Source organism: Cervus canadensis, chromosome 26 (assembly GCF_019320065.1).
Source record: "Cervus canadensis isolate Bull #8, Minnesota chromosome 26, ASM1932006v1, whole genome shotgun sequence".
NCBI classification, from domain to species: domain Eukaryota; kingdom Metazoa; phylum Chordata; class Mammalia; order Artiodactyla; family Cervidae; genus Cervus; species Cervus canadensis.
This window is the reverse complement of record NC_057411.1, coordinates 39,807,378-39,830,694: the sequence shown is the minus strand read 5'-3', so window position 1 is coordinate 39,830,694 and position 23,317 is coordinate 39,807,378. Positions and strand designations below refer to the sequence as shown.

The 23,317-nt window shown below is 47.1% G+C and overlaps 1 protein-coding gene and 1 pseudogene across 3 annotated transcripts in view; both read right to left on the bottom strand.

The window, feature by feature from the left end:
• EVC2 (EvC ciliary complex subunit 2) overlaps positions 1-23,317 on the bottom strand; it is a 153,132-nt gene that overhangs the window by 41,624 nt on the left and 88,191 nt on the right. For all 3 annotated transcript variants that reach the window (XM_043447727.1, XM_043447728.1, XM_043447729.1), the window contains exons 12-16: positions 21,573-21,748; positions 18,710-18,869; positions 11,197-11,651; positions 6,423-6,627; positions 1,064-1,186 (exon numbers count right to left, since the gene is read on the bottom strand). In XM_043447727.1, the coding sequence (XP_043303662.1) occupies positions 1,064-1,186; positions 6,423-6,627; positions 11,197-11,651; positions 18,710-18,869; positions 21,573-21,748 (1,119 nt within the window). The remainder of the gene's footprint in view (positions 1-1,063; positions 1,187-6,422; positions 6,628-11,196; positions 11,652-18,709; positions 18,870-21,572; positions 21,749-23,317) is intronic.
• On the bottom strand, positions 12,980-13,079 carry LOC122428545 (annotated as a pseudogene).

The window sequence follows — 23,317 nt, the reverse complement described above, 5'->3', positions numbered from 1 at the left end:
TGATTCCACTTCCTTCTCACCATCCCCCTGCTCCGTCGCTATCACAGCATCTTACTCATTTCTTTAACAGCGCTGACCACAGTCTCGCATTTTAAGGGCTTTCTGTCTAGAATGTGTATCTCTGAGAGCGGGGACCACCCAAGGGATCACGGTCCCTTCAGCATCCCAGTGGATGAAGGCACAGTGTGAGGCATGCTGGGACTGGAAAGGGAGCTGGTGGGGGTGGCGGGGGGAGGGGTGAGAGGGAGAAGTGGGTGTTCCAGGAAGGCTTCCTGGAAGAAGGGACACTGAAGGGCAGAGGCAGTGCCTTAGGACAGCTGGGGACAAAGTTGACTTGTCCAAGTGAAAAAAGGTGGAAAGGTAAATCCAGGAAGAGGGAAGGACAGGTAAGCGGCATATGGTCATACGTGGTGTGCGTACAAACTAAAGCCTCACTGAGATGAGAAAAGTGGGCTGGAGAGGGAGGTCGGGTCGGGCTGCAGGCAAGATATACGGGGAGACAGGGTGAAACAGCAGAAGTGAACCCCTCAGCACCGAGCCAGAGGGGAAGCCCGAGGACACACCTGAGGCCTCTGCGTGGAGAAGTGGAGGAAAAGTGCTCCAGGCAGAAGGACCAGGAGGAAAGGCACGGTAGCGGCGGTGGGGGCTGGTGCCCACCTGCAGGAAAGCCGGGCGCAGGATGGAGGCGGACACTCACAGCCCCCGAGGGCTCTGCTGCTGCTGCTGCTGCTAAGTCGCTTCAGTTGTGTCCGACTCTGGGCGACCCCATAGACGGCAGCCCACCAGGCTCCCCTGTCCCTGGGATTCTCCAGGCAAGAACACTGGAGTGGGTTGCCATTTCCTCCTCCAATGCATGAAAGTGAAAAGGGAAAGTGAAGTCACTCAGTCGTGTCTGACTCATAGCAACCCCATGGACTGCAGCCCACCAGGCTCCTCCGTCCATGGGATTTTCAAGGCAAGAGTACTGGAGTGGGGTGCCATTGCCTTCTCCGCCCGAGGGATCTGTGTGCCCTCAAACCGGGCAGCAGCCAGCCCTGTGATGAGTGGCAGGTGAAACACTGACCTTTTCAACCAGGTCTTCGGGAGCCTGTTCCTCAAACAGCTGAATTTTATCTTCAATGCATTTCTTCAAAAGGTCTATCTTGCTTCTGCTCTTGGAGCGTGGCTTTCTGGCCTTGGACTGTGGCTGGAATGGGGAGAAACCATGGGTGAGAAAGTGATCGCCAGCAGGGGGGTGCAGCCCCCGATCTCCGCAAGCCCAGAGAGGCTCCTGCAGCTCTCTGCACCACACAGCTGTCTTAGCCGGAGAAGGGTGGAGAGATGAAGCCTTTCCTGGAAGGAGCTCCGGTCACTGGCCTTTGGTCTTGGCGTACTCTGGGGGCTCGTCCCACCAAGGGGAGGAGAGAGGTTACTTGTGGGCAGCACCGGAGCCTTGCAGATGGACAGAGACACTCTCAGAGGGCCAGTGAGTGCCATGAAAACAAGGTGATGGAATGAGCGTGCTGGCTATTATCTCATGTTGGGTGGACAGGGACATGTCTGCAGAGGTGAATGGCTGCTGAGGACATCTGCATGCGTCCATTCAAGGAAGCACTGTGCTGGGGGGCTGGAGGGGATGTTGACATAGACCATCCTCCTTGAACAGCAATCTACATACCCTGCACACACATACTATCTGCTCACAAATGTGAGGAAGTGACACTGCGGCTGAGCCTGGCAGGACAAGGTGTCAGGAGTGTGAAAGTCTGGGAACAGGGGGGTCCAGACCCCAAAGATCTGAAGCCCACAACAAAGGTGAGAGGGGTTAAAGAAGAGGTCGTGGGTGCTCAGTAAATTGATATTCAAGGAATGAATGAATGAGTGTAGCACATGCTACAATGTCTGAGCCTCAGTTTCCACACTTATAAAATGGAGATAATAGTGTCTACCTCACAAGATTACTGCAAAAACATAACACAATGTAACATAATTATTAGTCAGTCACGTCTGGCTCTTTGTGACCCCATGGCTTCACTGTCCGTGGGATTCTCCAGGCAAGAATACTGGAGTGGGTTGCCATTCCCTTCTCCAGGGGATCTTCCCAGCCCAGGGATCAAACCCAGGTCTCCTGCATTGCAGGTGGATTCTTTACTGAGCCACTGGGGAAGCCCTTAAACCACATAAACATAACAACATAATATAACATACTAAACAAAACAATATAACAATACAGCACAGCATAACACAACGCAATATAACACAACAACAGGCTATTTCTATAACACAGCAGAGTGCTGTAATAACAGAAGGTACATAACATTAGAATGTGACAACAGGACGTGACATAACACAACAAAACATGACCCAGCACAGCACAGCCTGAAGGAGCACAACCAGCACAACGTGACACACCCCACCTAAGAGGCTCAAAGCGATGTGTGGTCAGTGGTCACTCCCACGAGGGCTGGTGCTTTTCCCTTCCTGGCTCACATGCCCACCCCTGCTCCTCTCTTTCATTGGCATGATCTCCCAGAGCCTGCTCTCGACCTGGACTCGGGCCTGCCCACCAGTCTCTGCCCCGGCTCTCCTGACCATGGTGATAATACTAGAGAGGACCACCACGTCCTCAGGGCTCGCCCCAGCGCACTCAGAGGAGGCAAGCACCTGAAGGATAATTCACTGAGTTCAGACATCCCATTTGACAGAGGAGGAGACTGAGGCCAGGAGAACAGAATCAATGGCCTCAGCCACGTCACGGGAGCCCTGAGAACTTGACGGTGAGCCTCCTGATCCCTGAGCCCAGTATCTTTAAGTACACAGGTTAGGCTCACTAACTTCATGAGTGAACTACAGTTTTCATCTCCTGCTCTAACAGAGATAAGACCACAAAAAAAGGAAATTGTGAGTCATGGCCTCTGAGGAACAGAGCTGGCCTGGTAGGTAAGATCCTGAAACCTAGAGTGAGGATTGGCACTGGGAGGGGGTGAAGCCAGAATGGGGCGGGGGGTCTGATCATGTACGTCTCTCTCAGCGCCCACATGCTGTGATGTCAAGTTGGTTGATCTTGGAAGGGGTACTGACATGAGGGAAATGGGAAAATGCTACAAATCAGGAACAATGAACTCCCATCCAGAGTTAGTTTACCAGCACATGGCTCATCAAGGGTCAGATTAGGTGGAGCCTTGAGACCATAGTAGAACTTGTATCCTGGCAGAAAGTGCCAAGGAAAGGCTTGAAGGAAGAGGAGGGAGCAATCTGACTTGCATGTCAGAGTTTAGGAGAGCCTCAGACACTCATTTGCGTCAATTGTCTGAGAACCCTGGGAGGAGCCAGCTGATATGTCAACCAGACAATTCTGCTCTTGTTTAGGGCGCTGAATCCAAGCAGTGATCAACAGGGAAGAAACTGGAGGGCTACCTAGTGGTCAGAAGAAAGAACGAATGGGGAGGCCCAAGGGAATGGGGCTGTATGGAGTATAATTAATTCTCTTCTACATATCAGACTATCTAATGCCAAAGGCTAAGAGCCAAAGAATTGATGCTTTCGAATTGTGGTGCTGAAGGAGATTCTTGTTGAGAGTCCCGTGGACTGCAAGGAGATCAAACCAGTTAATCCTAAAGGAAATCAGTCCTGAATATTCATTGGAAGGACTGATGCTGAAGCTGAAGCTCCAGTACTTTGGCCATCTGATGCAAAGAACTGACTCACTGGAAAAGACCCTGATGCTGGGAAAGATTGAGGACAAGAGTAGAAGGGGACCACAGAGGATGAGATGGTTGATGGCATCACCGACTCGATGGACATGAATTTGAGCCAGCTCTGGGAGGTGGTGAAGGACAGGGAAGCTTGGCCCGCTGTAGTGCATGGGGTCACAAAGAGTCAGACACAATCTAGTGACTGAACAATTCCCAGAGTAATCTTCATTATACTCATGTTATAGATGAAGAAATGATGGATAAGAAAAATAAGGCTAAAATAAATAAAATAAGAATAAAAAAACTTTTAGGTGCGAGCTCCCAGCTCGCTTGCCTGCAGGATAACTTGCCCACACCCCTAGGCTGGCACGGGAGGAGGGCCTGGCGATGGAGTGGCTCCTGGAAGTGCCCTCCCAGGTCTGCCCGCCATGATGCCCTTCTCATGGTGCTGCTGGTGAAGACAGCCAGGCTCAGCCAACCGCAGGCTCCGCCCCTCACCTGCGCCCCTGCATCTCTACAGGGTTTCCAGGGAGCAACCTTAGGCCCAGGGCAGATGCTCCACCCCTCTGAGGCACAAGGCCAATTCAATTTCAAAATCTAGCACTTTGAACAACTTACAGTCAGACACTTAATTCCTGCTGGGCTCAGCCCTTCAGCCCTTGGTCCAGCTCAAAAGCAGAGGAAACACACTTCAGTTCACTTACGTGGAAACATCTTTTTTTTTTTTTACTCAGTGTTCCAAAACCTTTTATACATTTTTGGGTATAACCTGTTCCTGACTCTGTAAGTATCACCATTTTGTATATCTTGCAACATTCTAATAAGAGAAATAGAGAAAAAAAAACAACAACAACATGTATTTATTTATTTAGGCTGTGCTGCGGAGCCTCTGAGATCTTAGTTCCCCAACCAGGAATGGAACCCAGGTCCCCTGAAGTGGAAGCATGGAGTTCTAACCACTGGACTGCCAGGGAATTCTCAACCCACTATTTTTTTTTTTAATGTGTGTGCTAAGTTGCTTCAGTCATGTCCAACTCTTTGTGACCCCGTGTCCGCGGAATTGGGTTGCCATTTCCTTCTCCAGGGAATCTTCCTGACCCAGGGACTGCACCCGCGTTGTTTATGTCTGCTGCATCAGCAGGCGGATTCTTCACCACTAGCGCCACCTGGGAAGCCCTTTTTTTTTTTAACGTGAAAAGATGTAAAATCTTCCAAGTTGGTTTTGTTCACTGATCTTATTCAGAAAGGATGTGGTTGAATTTTTTTTTTTTCTCCTCAAGGAGAAGCACTGGGTTTAAAGTCAGAAAGTACCAGCTCCAAGACCAGTCCTTCTATTCCGTCCTACCTCGGTCAATTCACGTTTCCTCTCAGTCAGTTTTCTCATCTGTAACATGGGGATAGAACATCTACTCCTGGCCCTGCTGTTAACCACAGCTGAGATAACAGAAGGGTAAGTGATGTGAAATGTTTTCAACCTCAGTGTGATATCACCTCAGGGAAGTTCCCCCACATTCTGCCCACATCAGGTGGTTGGTTAGTTCAGTCAATAAAACTTATTGCACACCTACTATGTGCCAGGCACATTCTAGGTGCTTGGATGGCGTGGTGAATGGGAGCTACAAACGGGGAGCTTGTTGGTGGGTGGGGGGTGATGCACAGACCATGAGTACATTGAGTAACTGGGACATTTCAGATCGCGATCAATTCTACGAAGAAGCAAGAACACAGCTTTCCAAAGAAGGCCTGGGGAGGTGATGACTTTGGATAGTGCTCAGGGAGGACCTCTGTGCAGATGATAACTGAACTGTGATGTGAAGAGACAGCAAAGAGTTGGCGCTGTGATGTTCCTGGCAGAGGAAACAGCAAGTTCAAAGGCCTTGTAGGTCAGGTTCCCCCGAGGCAGAGCCAGAGATAGCAGGGACTGGGGTGAACGTTGTTTCCTGAGAGAGGAGTTCAGAGCAAGCCACAGGAGGTGTGGGAACCAGGATAGGAGGAGGAAGCGGCTAGGTAAGGTGGGAGGGTCTGGCCTTGACTTGCCCATGGGCGGCTCTGGAGTAAACCCAGCACCCAAGAGTTGCCTGTTGCATGTAACAGGTGCTTACTATAGACATATATCAGGGCTTCCCAGGTGACACTAGAGATAAAAAACCCATCTGCCAATGCAGAAGACTTGGGTTCAATCCCTGGGTCAGGAAGACCCCTGGAAGAGGCCATGGCAACCCACTCCAGTATTCTTGCCTGGAGAATCCCATGGACAGAGGAGCCTGGTGGGCTATAGTCCGTGGGGTCATGAAGAATCAGACACGCCTGAAATGACTTAGCCCACACAGGCATCTGTCAGTCACCCTACAAGGCCTGGGATCAGAGATGCCCTTATCTACCTGAGCTGAAGTGAGCATCTTCCTCAGGCCACTTACACAAGCCTCCCGCGTGGGTCACTGGCTGTGGCTAAGGGAGGGGGTAGGAGGGATAGTCACCTCTCAGGCTGGGTGGCTCCCACCACCAAGGGCAATCAACGCCCAGGAGAGGGTGTACCTGTGAACCATGAGTGGTGGAGATTCATAACCACTGGTGGACAGTGCGAAGCCAGGGACCAGGGTGTCCACTACAGAACTTCAAGAGGTTCCGGGAATGCCCGATGCTAACATGGCCAAGGGCTGAGGCAGCAGTGGAGCTGGATTCTACAGCCTCAGCAGCTGGAGGAGGCCCTGCCTCTGCCAGGACGAGGCCCCGAGACGCCCATCCTACCTGCAGCTCAGGGGCGGCCAAGGCCTGGTCCAGTTTCAGGAACTCTGCTTCTCGCCAAGCCATCTGGAATTGCTGCAGCAGGACTCGGGCCCGGATTTTGGGGAGGGCCAAGCTCCTGTCCATTTGCGCGAAGCAGCCGTGAACTTCCTGCCTCATCCCAAGCAGCTCCTCTTCGGACAGGGAGAAGGCAGAGGAGCAGAGCTTCCTGGAAAAGCAAGAAGAGTGGTCTGTTCTTGCAAAAAAAGAAGACAGGGTGGGTTGTGCTGCGGATGGGAAAGTGGAAATTCAAAGCTCAAATTCCATTAGTCAAATCCATGTCCGGAAACACCCGCCATCTCCTGGATCAGGCATTCATTCCACAAGGGTTTCTTCAGCACCTAATGTGCGTCATGTTGGGGTGTGTGTGTGTGTGTGTGTGTGTGTGTGCGCGCTCAGTCACTCAGTTGTATCTCTCTGTAACCCCCAAGGACTGTAGCCCTCCAGGCTCCTCTGTCCATGGGATTCTCCAGTCAAGAATCCTAGAGTGGGTTGTCATTTCCTTCTTCAGGGGATCTTCCCCACGCAGGGATTGACCCCATGTTTCCTGCACTGGCAGACAGATTCTTTACCACTGAGCCACCATATTGTGTTGGACATGAAATCATATAATCTGTTTGGTTATTCTGGCAAGGTCTGATCAGCACTAGCTACAGAAAATACGCTTTGTGGATGCTTTAAACTTTGGAAATACCCGCAGGATGTTGCTGTGGGAGGCCAGCGCCAGGTCTATCAGGCCCAAATCTCCACGGAGGGGTATACAATTTCAGCTCAGCTAGAAAGTTCTCTCCTGGGAACAGAATAAGACTATCAGAGCTGATATGGGCCCCCGGCCAGAAGCAGCCTGAAGGCCTCAAGCCCACAGGGTTCCATGGGACCCACCAAATTTTCTGAAGCACTTTAGGAAACCACAGCTGCTCCTTTGCACCTCCCTTCATGGAGAATCCTTGCCCTACATATTTGCTGCTTATGTGGCCTCTAAGGTGAAAGTAACTCTGAAATGAATCTGAGTCTTTATTCTTCCCTGGGTGGTCTAGGGACTTCCCAGGTGGCGCCTAGCAGTAAAGAATGTGCCTGCCAATGCAGGAGACGCCAGAGATGAGTGCTGGATTTCTGGGTTGGGAAGATTCCCTGGAGAAAGAAATGGCAGCCCACTCCAGTTATTCCTGCCTGGAGAATTTTATGGGCAGAGAAGCCTGGTGGGCTACAGTCTATGAGGGTACAAAGTGTCGGACACAACTGAACATGCATACATGTGCTGGGTGGTCTGGTCTTGATCCTCAACTAGCTAGGCACCAAGATAATACAGAAACACGGGAGACCGTCTTTGCCCTGAAGGAGTTTAACATCCAGGCAGGAGTTTAGAAACAAGGTCTTAAAGACACACTTTCCCTGGTAAAGTATGCCTCTTGATTAATTCTCACTTCATCAGACCAGGTTTAAAGCAACTCCATCCTTCTTGAAATCAGGAAACTTATAAAAACATGTTTCCAAACTATTGTGCAAAGTCATTTCTACTTAATGCCTCAGAAATAAAGGCTGCAACCTTTTAGAGTCTTAAATAAGCAAAGTATATAAGCAGACTCACATTGTGTATACTGTTAGTTGACCCTCTTTAACCCTAGGGAAAATCACAGTGAGCTTTCTGATAGAAAAGTAAGATTTCTCTTTTCCTGTTGGACAACTCAGTCAGTGGCAGCTTTCATAATATTCCCTGCAAAACGAAACCAAATGAAGGTGAAGAAGGTGACCATCCGGTAATGGGAATGTCAAGCCCAATCCACAGACTTTAAAGAGCCAGCCCAAAGCAGGTTGGATGGAGCAAAGAGACTTTGGTCAAATGCAGATTGGGCTGAATAATTACTGCTGAGAACAACTTGTGCAAATAAGAAGTGGCATTTAAGGGTCTGATTTGTGTGGGCTTGGAGAAGACAGCATCTTGTTTGTTCAAGTCAAATAAAAAACTAACAAAGACTGAGCTAAATAAGGACAGAACCATAAAAAAAAGAGAGATGAGAAAGAAGGAAGAGGTCACTTCATCTACACCAAGATAACCTCCCTCTCCACAACACCTGGGACCTCTCCTCGCTGGTCGCAGGGTCAGTCCCCAGGGAAGAGCACTTAAGGAGGAGGCATTGCAACACTGAGTCCGGGAGGACCCTGCTCCCTGGATATTACTGCCCCCAAGGAAGGACGGGCATTTCAGAACGATGCTCTGCTACCTGGTGTCCCCGAAAGGGTTGAAGGAGAGCCCAGGCTTTGATGCAGGTGGAGAGGACCACAGATATCAAGCAAGCAACATGGGGTTCAAGAGAGGAGGTGGACAGACAGACTGAGCAGATATACTGAGAGGGACTCCTTCCCCTACCCCCTCCCCGACCCCCAACACCCCTCTACGGTCCTATGTCACTAAGTATGTGCATACTCAGTTGCTAAGTCATGTCTGACTCTTTGTGACCCCATGGATTCTAGCCCACCAGGCTCCTCTGACCATGGGATTCTCCAGGCAAGAATACTGGAGTAGGTTGCCATTTCTTCCTCCAGGGGATCCTCTCGACCCAGGGATTGAACCTGCGTATCCTACATCTCCTGCATTGCCAGGTGGATTCTTTACCACTGAGCCACCTGGAATGCCCTATGTCAATATAACCGTTTCTAAACAAAAGGGCTGTAGATTCAGAATTGAAATTGTGGCTAAGATCCAAGTTAAACTGTGGAGTGGTCACACTGAGGAAAGAATGGTCAAAGGCCTTTGGTTTTGTTTATTCCCTTGAATAGGGTTTTCTGGGTTGCTTTGTTCAAAGAGAAAGCAACTTGATGGCATATTGATCGGTGGGTCCATTGGTTTAAGGAAGTAGCACTAAGTTATAGCCAAATGCCCACAATTATGCCCTTATACGTAAACAGTTCCTATTACTCTAAATAAATAGACTAGATAGGTGGGGGTTATTGTTTCTCTCCACCACGCTGCTGTTGGTGGGGGCTTTGATTTCATTTCTTTGTGCAGTGAGACTGGTCTCCCATTTCACACCCAGACAAGGACCCACCAAGCTGCTCACCACCCAATCCTGCCTCTTCTCAGCACAGCACCAGTGAGCAGGGTCCCCTAGTCTCTGGCTCCCAGTACCAGCTCAGAGGCTAGCACCCAAAATGTACCTCCTTCCTATCCTGGTAAAGATCCTGATCCTCCACACGATCACCTGGTTAATTGCTCCTGCTTTGCTCATCACAATCATCTCTCTGTGTGTCTGTTCTCCTCCTGATAATCTGAGTTCTTCTCACACAGGAATGATGGTGGTGATGATAGCAGGTACCTCTTACCATCCACTTATTTCTGATCAAAGGTTGTGTTAAAAGACCGACATATACTTGCTCACGCAACCCCTCGTCAATGCTGGGAGTCGGCATTTTGCTAGATAGTGGTCTAATGGTCTAATCTGGAGTCACTTCCTTGTCCCTTGTCAGCTCAGCTTTTGTTTATAGGGGTTACCCTCCAACAATGTTGGAGATATGAACCTCCCAGTAGCCCTAGAGAGGGAATCCTGGGTGGTCTGAGGCAGGAATTGGCAATCTGTGGCCTGTGGACCAAATCTGGCCCACTGCTTGTTTTTGTCAATAAAGTTCTATTGGAACACAGTCATGTTCATTTACGGATTGCCTGTAGCTGCTTTCATGCTGCCGCCAGAGTTGAATAGCTGCTACAGAAACCATATAGCCCTCGAAGCCTAAAGAAAAAGTCTGCTGCCCTCTGGTCTAAGACAATCACAGCCTTTTTAGCCTCCTAGCAGCTGAACAGTTTGGCATGGGTTTATGATGTAGTCCTGCCAAATAGGACAGGGAAGATCAATGCCACAGATGTTAGAAACAGATGATGTGTGTGACGCCTGGAGCTGCAGCAGCCATCATGCAACCATGAAGGATGAGCCCAAGGACCAAGGTAGCACATTGAGTATAGCAGAGCAGAAAGATGTTGAGGGCTGAATCCTTGACAGTATCACCGAGTCATGGAATCAAAACTAGAAAATTTACCTCCTGACTTATAAAATGCTTTCTTCACTTTCTAACAACCCAATAGTATCATGTGCTACTGAAAGCACCATAAATGACTGAGTGTTGTCATCCCATTCCACAGACAAGAAAGATGAGGCTCAGAGAGGTTAAGTAACTTGTCTACACTCAGACAGCTGGTGGTGCTGCTGGGATTTAAACCGAGATTTTTGGTCTACACTGCCCACATTTCATTCCTTTCTGTTGCCCCATGCGGGTGGTGTTTGAGGCTCCTCCAGTTTCCAACCTGATGTACCAGTCCCAAACAGCGGCCAAAGCTTTGCTGGCATCTATTACACAACCGAAGCCCCCCTTTCTTTCAGTTCAGTTCAGTTGTTCAGTCATGTCCAACTCTTTGCAACCCCATGGACTGCAGCATGCCAGGCCTCCCTATCCATCACTAACTCCTGGAGTTTACTCAAACTCATGTCCATTAAGTCAGTGATGCCATCCAACCACCTCATCCTCTGGTGTTCCCTCTCCTCCCGCCTTCAATCTTTCCCAGCATCAGGGTCTTTTCAAATGAGTCAGTTCTTCGTATCAGGTGGCCAAAGCCCCGCTTTGGGCCACATCAAATCTCAGTCTCAGGATCAGGTGTCATGTGTCTGGCTATGCTCGGAACCAGCAGGCAGACTCCCTCCCCCACCAGTAGGAACAGAGGAGAGGACAGCACTCAGGGATTAAGACTCACGTGAAGATCAAGTGCTCCCAGTGTCTCAGCTCCGCCTGCTCCTCCATGGAGGCCTCCAGCGCATCGTCCTTCAGCCTCTGCCTGATGCTCTGGACGCCCTCCTGGCCCCGGTCCCTCTCCTCACCCTCCAGCCGCTCGGCCCGGGCCGCCAGGTCCCTGCCGTGCTCCTCCAGGATCTGCTGCAGGAAGAGCCAAGGCGCCCCACGCTTGAGCAGCTCCTGGGTCATCCCTGAGTTCTGCAGACGCCGCAGCTCCTCCGTGGCTTTCTCGGACAGCGAGAGGATCAGCGCCCTGAGCTCGTCCAGGGCAGCCTGGTCCAGGCGCTCCTGCAGCTCCTCCAGGGCGGCGCTGTGCTCGGCCATCAGGCCCCGCCACTGGCCCAGGTACTGGCCGGCATCCTCGGCGGCCCCGGAGGCTTCGGCGATGGACAGCTGCTCCCTCCGCTGTTCCTTGTGCTGCCAGCAATTCCAGAGCGGACAGTTAGCAGCGGGCGGGGCTTGGCTGGTACAGCCCTCAGGAAAACACTTTGGGGAACGGTTGCAGGATGCGCAGAACATCAACAGCCCTTCCCCCAACTATTGTACATTTGGCAAAGTATTCTTTAAAAAAGGAACTGATGGTCTTAAAGACCGATGGAGAGAGCCAAAGTATGACAGCAGCAGAGGAGAAAGGAACCACCGAATGGTTACTTTGAATGAATGCTCTGCTCTGCTAAAGCCAACTAATTTGAGAGTGTAGCACTGACATATATATACGTCCATGTGTAAAACAGATAACCAGTGGGAACCTGCTGATAGCACAGGAAGCCCAGCCTGGCCCTCGAGATGACCTAGAGAGGTAGGATGGGGCGTGGGGAAGGAAGCATATATATATATATGGTATGTGTATACATATATATATATATATACACACACTTATGGCTGAATCGCTTTGTTGTACAGCCAAAAACAAACACAACTTTGTAAAGCAATTATCCTCCAATTAAAAATTTAAAAAATTATTGTAAATACTAGAAGAAAGAAAAGGAAAACCAACTAAATTTTTCTGCCAATAGGCCAACAGGAGAGAAATACTTCAAGAGTGTGTTCAGAGTTGGAAGGACTATTGATTTCTCCCCACAGTCAAGCCTTAAACAACAAGAGAGGATGTTTCTATTAAGATTCTTGCTTTTCCCCTTGCCTCAGTCATTTTTTTCTTGGGTTATGCTTGTGTTTTTCCTCAATCAAAACAATTCTTTGCCCTCTGGGATTAGCACCAGGAGCTGTGGAGAGGTGACTTCACTAATGTTCTCAAGATTTCCTTATGAGTACATTAACTTTGGTAAAGGCAGTGTGCGCATATGTGCCTGAAGTCGCTTCAGCCGTGTCCGACTCTTTGTGACCCTGTAGACTGTAGCCCGCCAGGCTCCTCTGTCCATGGGATTCTGCAGGCGAGTATACTGGAGGGGGTTTTCATTTCTTCCTCCAGGGGATCTTCCCGAACCAGGGATCAAACCCAGGTCTCTTACATCTCCTGGACTGGCAGGTGGGTTCTTTACCACTGCACCATCTGGGAAGCCCAAAACCCGTATAGCCGGCTTAAATTTGTATTAATAGGAGTGATTGTATGCTTTAGAAATGTGAAATGTATTTCTAGAAATCTAAATGTACTTAGATTAAACACACCAGTAATTCTCATTGCATGTGGTGTTCAGTATTACTGGCTATTTTTTTTTAATTGGAGGATAATTGCTTTACAGTGCTGTGTTTGTTTCTGCTATACAACAATGTGAATCAGCTATAAAAAAAATATGGAATGAATTTGCGTGTCATCCTTACGCAGGGGCCAGGCTAACCTTCTCTGTATCATTCCAATTTTAGTGTATGTGCTGCCAAAGCAAGCACAAGACTCTATCTTCTTAACACATCCTCCCCAAAGGAGAAGAGCATGTAACTTGATTGAACTTTAGTAAAATGTGATCATCTTTTATGAGTTTCAAAGAAGGATCCAGGGCATCTTTTTCCCACCTTCTTCACTCAAACACAGTATTTTTTCTATCTTACTCTCACCTCCTGAGCTAGACAAAGTCTGCCTCTGTCTATATTAATCACAATATTCCAAAGGTAAGGGGTGGCAAATCTGATAATTCAAAGGCAAGATTTATGGCGAGGACCCAGGCAAAGGCAAAGGCTTAGTTTGCTTCATCCAGCTGAACTTTAAGCATTGCCTCTTTCGTTCGAGGTTTCATGGTTTCTAAGTAAGTTAATAAAGTTGATAAGTGTTCCCCCCGCAAAAGAAAATTACTCTTAAGAAAATAACTGAAAATGTAGTGAAAACTTCATTTGTTTGACTTCTGTTGAACATGTATTTATTGAGTAGGTAAAGCTCAAGAGGCAGACCACCTGGGTTCCAATCCTGGCTCTTCCACTTAGAAGCTGAGTCACCCCAAATGAATATCTAGCCCTGTCTGTGTGTCCAGTGCCTAAGCCATAGAGGATGATAGAAGATAATAATAGGATCTACTTCACAGAGTAGCTGGGAGGAGTCAATGAGATGCTTAAGACGTGTGCCAACTACAAATTGGCACTTACCAAGAGCATTGGCAACTGAACATCAGAGGCGTTTTCCACCTGCCTCTACAGAGACTGAAGCCCCTGCTGCTGCAGCTGCTGACCTGCAACAGCCCTGAGGGAGGTCAGGCGGGGTGAGGCGCTCTGCTCCAGGGAACCTGGTGGGACAGGTCTTTAGATAGTTGGACGTTTTTAGGAACAGATTTCATGATCTCAATCCTTGCATCTCGTCATATCTAGAGAAGCATTAAATCTCTTCATGGTGACATCAGATTCTCACTAACAAAAACCCTTTTGTAAAATGAGTGCTTAATGGTACTGCTGCTTTAAGATATAGCAGATGCTGCCTCTTGGGCTGCAGTCCTCATTTTGCCCCAAATATAATTTGTAGGTAGCTCTTAGAGAAGGGCCTGGTACAGATTGGCATCAGCGACTGTCTGCTGTTATTATTACCACATCCCAGGCACATAGGAACTGAAAATCAAGATATTCTAAGAGAAAAAAATCCTGAGATCCATGAGAGACAAATTAAATGAGGAGGTTACAGTTCAAAGAAGGAAATTTATATGGATAAACAACAAGGTCCTTCTGTATAGCATGGGGAACTATATACAATATCCTGTGATAAACTATAATGGAAAAGAAAAAAAGTAATTATATTTTATATTTGCTATAATTATGCAGGGCTTCCCTGGTGGCTCAGAGGTTAAAGCGTCTGCCTGCAATACAGGAGACCTGGGTTTGATCCCTGGGTCAGGAAGATCCCCTGGAGAAGGAAATGGCAACCCACTCCAGTATTCTTGCCTGGAGAATCCCATGGACAGAGGAGCCTGGTGGGCTACAGTCCACAGGGCTGCAAAGAGTCGGACACAACTGAGTGACTTCACTTTCACTTTCATAATTATGCTACTATGAATATTAAAAATGTTAAAAAATAAAGGAGCCCTAAGAGAGACCTGAGGGGTGAGGTCATACCTCAGTTGAGTGAAGATGGGGGAAAGGATATTTCTGGGAGAAATAACAGTAGGTATAAAAGGCCCTGGGAAAAAAGCTGGCATACACAGAGATGTCCATCACAGTATTATTTACAATAGTGTACCCAGCAGACAGTCTGGGTTTGCACAAACATATCTTTTGTTTGTGGGTTCAGGTGACCTGAAAGTGTCAATTCCTTCCTTCTATAAATACTGTCCTCAGTGCTGGGGATATAACACAAACCTTTGCCTTTGTAGAGTGGCATTCCAACTCTGTGGCACTCACAAGATTTAGCAAAAGCAACTGTAAGAAACTGTGTTCATGGAAACTCACTGGAATCTCTGCAGTTCATCCATCCTTGCAGATCCTAACCTTGAACCAGGCCAGACCATCAGAGAAATATGGCTCTAAGCCCCATTGTTTTGATCCTTGAGCCAGAGGAGATGGATAAGGCAATGTTGAAGTTGGGGTGGAGTTCAATGGCTAAGAATCACAGCTTCCTGTTGGGCCCAACACTCAGTAATAAATGTAGAGCTTCTATCAATCAATTTAAGTTATTCTGCTTCCCCTTCCTTCCTGAATGGTACCACCTAATGTCATCCTGACATCTCATATCTCCTGAATCTGTCCTTGCTCCCACGCTCAGGACATGGTCTCATCACTTCTGATCTGGTCAAGTGCTAGAGCCTCCCACAGGTCTGCTCCTTCAATTCTATCTGACAGGCTGCTCAATTGAGCTTCCTAAATTCCAAATCTGATCTTCCTTCTGAAACCAAGCAGGACCCTGTGGGGCTCCTGGGCACTGAAACCTTTCAAACAGTTGCTCATCAGGGAATGGAGGGGATGTGGAGACAAGGGAGGAGCAGTCAAGAAACAATAGTGCAGCCATGGGGCAGGGTCCTGGTTCTGCCTCGAGGGATACATATAACAATAAGTATCCCAACTGAAACTCCCAACTAATGGAAGATATTCGGTTCAATCGCTCAGTTGTGTCCGACTCTTTGTGACCCCATGGACTGCAGCAGGCCAGGCTTCCCTGTCCTTCACCAACCCCCGGAGCTTACTCAACTCATGTCCATCGAGTCCGTGATGCCATCCAGCCATCTCATCCTCTGTCATCCCCTTCTCCTCCTGCCTTCAATCTCTCCTGGCATCAGGGTCTTTTCCAAGGAGTCAGTTCTTCACATGGCCAAAGTACTGGAGTTTCAGCTTCAACATCAGTCCTTCCAATGAATATTCAGGACTGATTTCCTTTAGGATGAACTGGTTGGATCTCCTTGCAGTCCAAGGGACTCTCAAGAGTCTTCTCCAACACCACAGTTCAAAAGCATCAGTTCTTTGGCACTCAACTTTATAGTCCAACTCTCACATCCAATACATGACTACTGGAAAAACCATAGTTTTTAATAGATGGATTTTTGTTGGTAAAGTAATGTCTCTGCTTTTTAATATGCTGTCTAGGTTGGCCATAGCTTTTCTTCTAAGGAGCAAGTGTCTTTTAATTTCATGACTGCAGTCATGATCTGCAGTCATTTTGGAGCCCAAGAAAATAAAGTCTGTCACTGTTTCCATTGTTTCCCCATCTATTTGCCATGAAGTGATGGGACCAGATGCCATGATCTTAGTTTTCTGAATGTTGAGCTTTAAGCCAGCTTTTCCCTCTCCTTTTTCACTTTCATCAAGAGGATCTTCAGTTCTTCTTCACTTTCTGCCATAAGGGTGGTGTCATCTGCATATCTGAGGTTATTGATATTTCTCCCAGCAATCTTGAATCCAGCATGTGCTTCATCCAGCCTGGCATTCCACATGATGTACTCTGCATATAAGTTAAATAAGCAGGGTGACAATATACAGCCTTGATGTATTCCTTTCCCGATTTGGAACCAGTCTGATGTTCCATGTCCAGTTCTAACTGTTGCTTCTTAACCTGCATACAGATATCCCAGGAGGCAGGTGGTCTGGTATTCCTATCTCTTGAAGAATTTTCCACAGTTTGTTATGATCTACATAGTCAAAGGCTTTTGTGTAATCAATAAAGCAGAAGTAGATGTTTTTCTAGAACTCTCTTGCTTTTTCTATGACCCAATAGATGTTGGCAATTTGATCTCTGGTTCCTCTGCCTTTTCTAAACCCAACTTGAACATCTGGAAGTTCACAGTTCACATACTGTTGAAGCCTGGCTTGGAGAATTTTGAGCTTTACTTTTTTAGAGTGTGAGATGAGTGCAGTTGTGCGGTATTTTGAACATTCTTTGGCATTGCCCTTCTTTGGGACTGGAATGAAAACACCTTTTCCAGTACTGTGGCCACTGCTGAGTTTTCCAAATTTGCTGGCATACTGAGTGCAGCACTTTAACAGCATCATGGAAGATGTTAGTATTCTTCATTTCAGAGAAGGTGACGGTTTGATAACCTGCTCATCAAGAGACCACCCGAGGCCAGATGAAAGAAGTGCCGGCCCTGCACACACCCTGATCCTTTCAGCAGCACTGCCCTTGAGCCATTGCTATAAAACACCTCGCCAAATCCTCCTCGGTGGGGACACACAGTTTTTCAGGGAAAGGGCCTGCTGTGTCCTCTTTTGCCTGACAAAGCAATAAAGCTTTGCTTTTCTATTTCACCCAAAACTCTGTCTCTGAGATTTGATTCGGCACTGGTGCAGAGCGACTGAGCTTTTGGCATCACTTCTCCTGAAAACCTTTCAGTGTTCCCTCATGTCCTCAGATGAAAGTCAGCTGTCTGCCCAGCACACTGCCCTCATTGAAGAGGTGCCCTTCCTGGGCATGCCTCCTCCAGCCCCTACCCTCTCAACACTCTCATGTTCTTGGAGCTCCAGGCACAGCAGGGCACCCTTGCCTGAATCCTTCACGTTTGAACAAGATGCCTCCCCACCAGCTGCAATGTCCCTCCTGCCTTGCACACATCAGGGGCTCCCTGCCCCCAGGACTCAGGTTCAGCTGCACCTGCTCTGCGCAGCCTTCCCCGGGTGATGGTGACCTCTATGCTACCAGAGCATGAAGACAGCACAGGGTGCATTTCCGTGTTTGCCCCTTCCCCAGGTGGGCAAACAGCTGAGCAGGTGAGCGTCAAGGGCGAGGCTGAGACTCTAAGTCACATGGTCCTGGACTCAACCCCACAACTGCCAATCACTAAACCTGTGACCCTGACCTCCTTACTTAATGCTGTAATCTGAATGCTTGTGTTCCCCCTATATGCAGATGTTGAAACCTAATAAATGTTCTGAGGATTTAGGAGAGGAAGCTTTGGAAAGGAGCTTAGGGCATGAGGATGGAGCCCCCTGAATGAAATCAGTGTCCTTGCAAAAGAGGCCCCACACCCACCCACAGAGCTTCCTCCCTGCCTTCCACCCTTCTGACTTCTTCCACCAGCAAGGAGTCAGTCGTCTGCAACCTGAAGAGGGTCTCCATCAGAACCTGACCTTGCTGGAACCCTGATCTTGGACTTCCAGCCTCCAGGACTGTGACATATAAATTTTTGTTCTTTATAAGCCACCTAGTCTATAGTATTTTCTGTAGTAGCTCAAATAGATCACAACATTTAAGCTCTCTCAGGTTCAACGTCTTTGTTCGAAAAAAGAGAGAAAATAGTAGCCTCTACCTCATAGGATTAATAAAACAATTAAATAAGATACATAATGTACTTAGCACAATGCTAAGTAAACTCTCCATAAACGTTACAGTAGCCACCAGTCATTATTCACTGGAACCAGCACTGCTATTCTCTTGTCCTGGCAGACATTACTAATCTACCACAACCCTCAGGTTTGCTGAGCTGGATGGGACCCATGGAAGCCTTATCACAGCATTCCAAAGAGCCACTACCAATCAACTGCAGATGGTGCATCAGGATGTCTGTCCAGTCACCCTTTGGATCCTAGCCTTCTGACGGCAGTGCCTGGTGCAGAACCTGGCACTTGGTAGGTGTTCACAATGATTATGCAAAAAATAAATGTCATAATTCCTTATATACCTTTTGCAGCATCTCTCGTCTTCTCTTAATTATTAGTTTTTGGTGGAGTTTTTTCTTCTCCTGCTTTAAGTCGTTGTCCAACTTCTGTTTTATAGAAAAGACTTCTGTTTGAGCCCGCTCCAAGAGTACTTGCATCTGATCTTCATCCAAGTAGCCTGCTCTAGACGAAAAAGATGCAGAGTTAGTTAATGCACTGTCCAAACTCACCTGCAGCTTGAATGTGCTGCGGATGAATGTTTGTCTCCATATTAGTTTGGTTTGAATCAGAGAAATTTCCACCATCAGAATGGGCAGCTAAGACATTACTAAAAAGCAGGAAGGGAAAGTTCGTCTTTTTTAGAGGCATGTAGACGAAGCTCAGCGTCACAAGAGCTATCACCTGTTAGGGCAGAAATTGGGAAGAGTTTTTGGAGACTGTAACATTCAAGAGGACCACGGTGGAACAAATAGAATCTTCCAGGAGGAAATGATGGACTAGGACCTCGTGGTGACATGAATGGCACAAGCAAAGTCCAAGAGGTAAATCAGGGAAAGCTCGATGTGAGGGTTAATTCTGTGTATCAGATAGAGTGGCCAGGGTGCCCACAGTAAAGATCACGCTTGAGTGTCTCTGTGAGGGTGTTTTCTTGTGAGATTAGCATTTGAATGGGTAGGCTCAATAAAGCAGATTGACTCTCCCCAATGTGGGTGGGCATCACCCTGTCCACTGAGGGCCTGAATAGAATAAAAAGTGGAGGAATAAGGAATTGCCCCCTTTTTTTCCTGCCTTGCTGTTGAACAGGGACATCTCATCTCATCTCCTTCTCTAAGACCGGGATTCCCCCAGTTCTCAGGCCTTTGGCTGAATTACACCACTGGCTTTCCTGTGCCTCCAGCTTACAGATGGAGATCCTGGGACTTCTCAGCCTCCAAGTCATGTGAGCCAATTCGTCAAACATGTTTTACTGCATCTGTTTTTCCAGTTGCTGCCAATATTACCACTACTGTTCCCAGTCTGTTTGCATCCCTGGTTGAGGCCCCTGCTTGGCACACAGTAAATTCTCCACGGACGCTTCCTGAATGAATGGTAGACACACATTTCAGAAATACATGTCTGCCAACCTATTAAAATAGGATTTAAAAATCAGAGGTAATATACTTCCCTGGAAACTTCTCCCAACAGTACAACCAGCTGTCTGGTGCTTCTGCTCAAGGCAAGGAGCTGCTTCTTTCACTAGAGCGAAAATGAATCAGGAATGTCAAGTCAACTGCAGTGACAAATTCATTAGCATCTTTGGTGGGAAGTGTTCATATAATTTGCACTTTATAGAATCCTCATTAAAGAGGGCAAGAGAGCTGCAAAGTCCTAATACAATTAGCTACAGAGTAGACCCAATCATAAAACCATGGTTGTCCTAAGAAAACCAACCTTATCATCACGGCCCTATTCATTTTAGAGCTTGTAACGCCCAAAGAATAAATTTCATTGTTGACGATCACGAGTCTCAAAGACTAGCTGAGAAGAAATGCTGTCAAGGGGCTAGAAGCTACAGTGATTAGCACCATTTACCTGGCCATGTGGTACCCTAAGGTTGCTGAGAAAAAATACCCAGGATCCAAGATAAGCATCTGTGTGTATATATTTAATTCCAAAGGTCAAGACATGGAAACAACCTAAATGTCCATTGACAGATGAATGGATAAAGAAGATGTGGTATATACATACATATACACAATGGAATATTGCTCAGTCACAAACAGAAGGAAATAATGCAGATAATGCCATTTGCAGAAACAAGGGTGTAGCTAGAGATTAGCATACTAAGCGAAGTAAGTCAGAGAAAGACAATTATCATGTGACAGTGCTTACATGTGGAATCTAAAAAAAAAAGATGCAAATGGACTTATCTACAAAAAGAAAAAGCCTCACAGATATAGAAAATAAAGTTATGATTACCAAAGTGGGGAGGAGAGGTGGGATAAATTAGGAAGTTAAGATTAACATATACATACCACTATATATATAAAATAAATAACCAACAAGGACCTACTGTATAACACAGGGAACTACATTCAATATTTTGTAATAACTTATAGAAAAGATTCTGAAAAAGAATATATATACACACACACACACACATTTATATGTATAACTGAATCAGTGTGCTGTACACCTAAAACTACCACAACACTGCACATCAACTATAATTCAGTTAAAAAAAACCCAAAACACAAGAAACAAAGGTGAATGTAAGAGCCAGCAGTGTGCCAGAGCTGAAGGAGAGGCAGGCTGTCCTCACCACGCAGTTCCTCTAAGCCTCCACCACTGATGCCTCAACGAAATGCAGGGGATCTGCTTGAAAACCACTCAGGGTTAGGATGAACAGCTACATCAAGACTGGCCACAAGTTGGTACCTACTGAAGTTGACGATGGGCACATGTTGGCTCATTGTAAAGTCGTCTGAAATATTGACTATATTTTAAAAATTCTATCATACAAAGGATTCTTCTAACTAGAAAATTCCTAAGAAATAAGTCAAGTAGCCAGTGCATTCGATGAATGAACAGAAGTAGGTGGTCTCTGGGGCTTCCGAGGAGGTGTTAGTGGTTAGGAACCCGCCTGCCAGTGCAGGAGATTTAAGAGATGTGGGTTTCATCCCTGGGTCGGGAAGATCTCCTGGAGGAGGGCATGGCATCCCACTCCAGTACTCTTGCCTGGAGAAGCCTATGGACAGAGGAGCCTGGCAGGCTACAGTCCATGGGGTTGCAAAGGGTCAGATACGACTGAAGTGACTTAGCAGCTGCAGCAGCAGATGGTCTCTACGAGGAATGTTGGAGGAAGGCTGTTTATCTGCGTTATCTGGGGTGGTTCAGGAGTCTTACCTCTCGTGTTTCTGGATGAGGAGGGTCAGCTGAGTAGACGCAGTGCTCAGCAGGCCTTGCACACGGGTCTCTGATGACTGGATGTTCTGGACCAGGTACTCTCTGTGGCCAAATCTTTTACTGAGATGATATCTCTTACTAGCCTGGAAGAAGTCCATTAACTCTTCGACACTCTCCTGTTTAAAAAAAAATCAAGAAAGTGTGCCTAATTAAAATTTAGAGAAAATTATTTCTAGTCTTTTAAAATATTACATTTCCTTTCTGAAGAAAAGACACAGGAATAGAAGCCCCGAGATGAATACCTTAAATGTCCCAGTCCTGAACAAAGGCTCAGAGAAAAGTACATACTAATAGGAAAGAGAAACTGCTATATAGCTCAGGGAGCTCAACTTGGTGTTCTGTGATGACCTAGAAGGGTGGGAAGAAGGCTCAAGAGGGAGGGGAATTTAGATAGATAGATAGATAAATAGATAGATAGATAGATAGTTATAGCTGACTCTTATTGCTGTGTAGCAGAAACTAATACAATATTGTAAAGTAACTATCCTCCAGTTAAAAATAATTATATAAAAAAAAAAGAAAGGGCTTTGAAAAGTGCATTCAAGACCCAGATAGTAAAGTCTTATCAAAACAATTTTCCTGCCTTAGGAATGGGATGTACATTTCACTCAGGTGTCCTTCACCCACATGTGGTAACACCTCTGAAGTTCCCCAAACACAGCGTCATGTCAGGGTACTGAAGTTCTGGGATAAATCAGCCACTGGCTCTGGCCCCAAACTCCCACATTCACTGAGGACATGAGATGAGTCTGGTCACAGAGTAGCAAGAAGTTCTCAGAATTTACAAAACGCCTAAAAACCCCAAGCAAGCACATGAGAGTAATAATAGCCTAGAACACACTGGGTGCATTTTCTGGGCTTGGCACTGGACCCAGAGTACTTCTCATCTTTTCTAACTTAATCCAGGGAGAGGATCCTATTATTCCCATTTCACAGATGAGGAAACTGAGTCCATATCACACAGCTGGTATATGACTGAGCAAGGCTTTGAACCTCAGCCATTTAATTCCTGGGCCTGTGTTCTAGCTCAGTAGAGGCTGTCTCGCAAATCCAGCTTCAACCAGTAGCACAGTAATTCAACCAGCAGAAATGAGACCTGCAGTAATTAAAACATCAGCCTTAGTGTATTATCCCACTGACTGGCTCTGCTGTCTCTTTTCCACCTGGCGAAACACTGTCCATGCAATGGGTTCCTCGGAAGTTCAATGTCTTCTTCAAAAAAACATATGAGGTCCTGGACAGTCCCCTTTTTTCCACACAAAGGCTATAATCTTTTCAGGTCCAACACCTGAGGATTTGCACTCTCCAGACAGTGAAGAGTGGAATGGTCAGTGGGATGTGTGCGAAGGCCAGCTTCTCCCTAAGAGTTCCTGGCAGCAGAATCAACACAGCAAAAACACTGGGACAATATTTCCATCCTCCACGGAGCTGGATCCTGTGAGTCGGCTGATCTGAGCCCTTGATGTCGGGAAGCTCAGAGTCGGGGTCCTCAGATACTAACGTTGTCTGTGCCGTGGCACTACCATCATAGCTGTTACTTTTCCATCCCCAGTCTTATGAACAATAACATATGTTCTTTCCGACATGGAGAGTCAGACCCAGCTCATCATGAGGAGTAAGTAAACTGACAGCAAAGTCTGTTCATCCCTAAGGGATGCTCTAGGGTCCAAATAGCTACCCAGGAG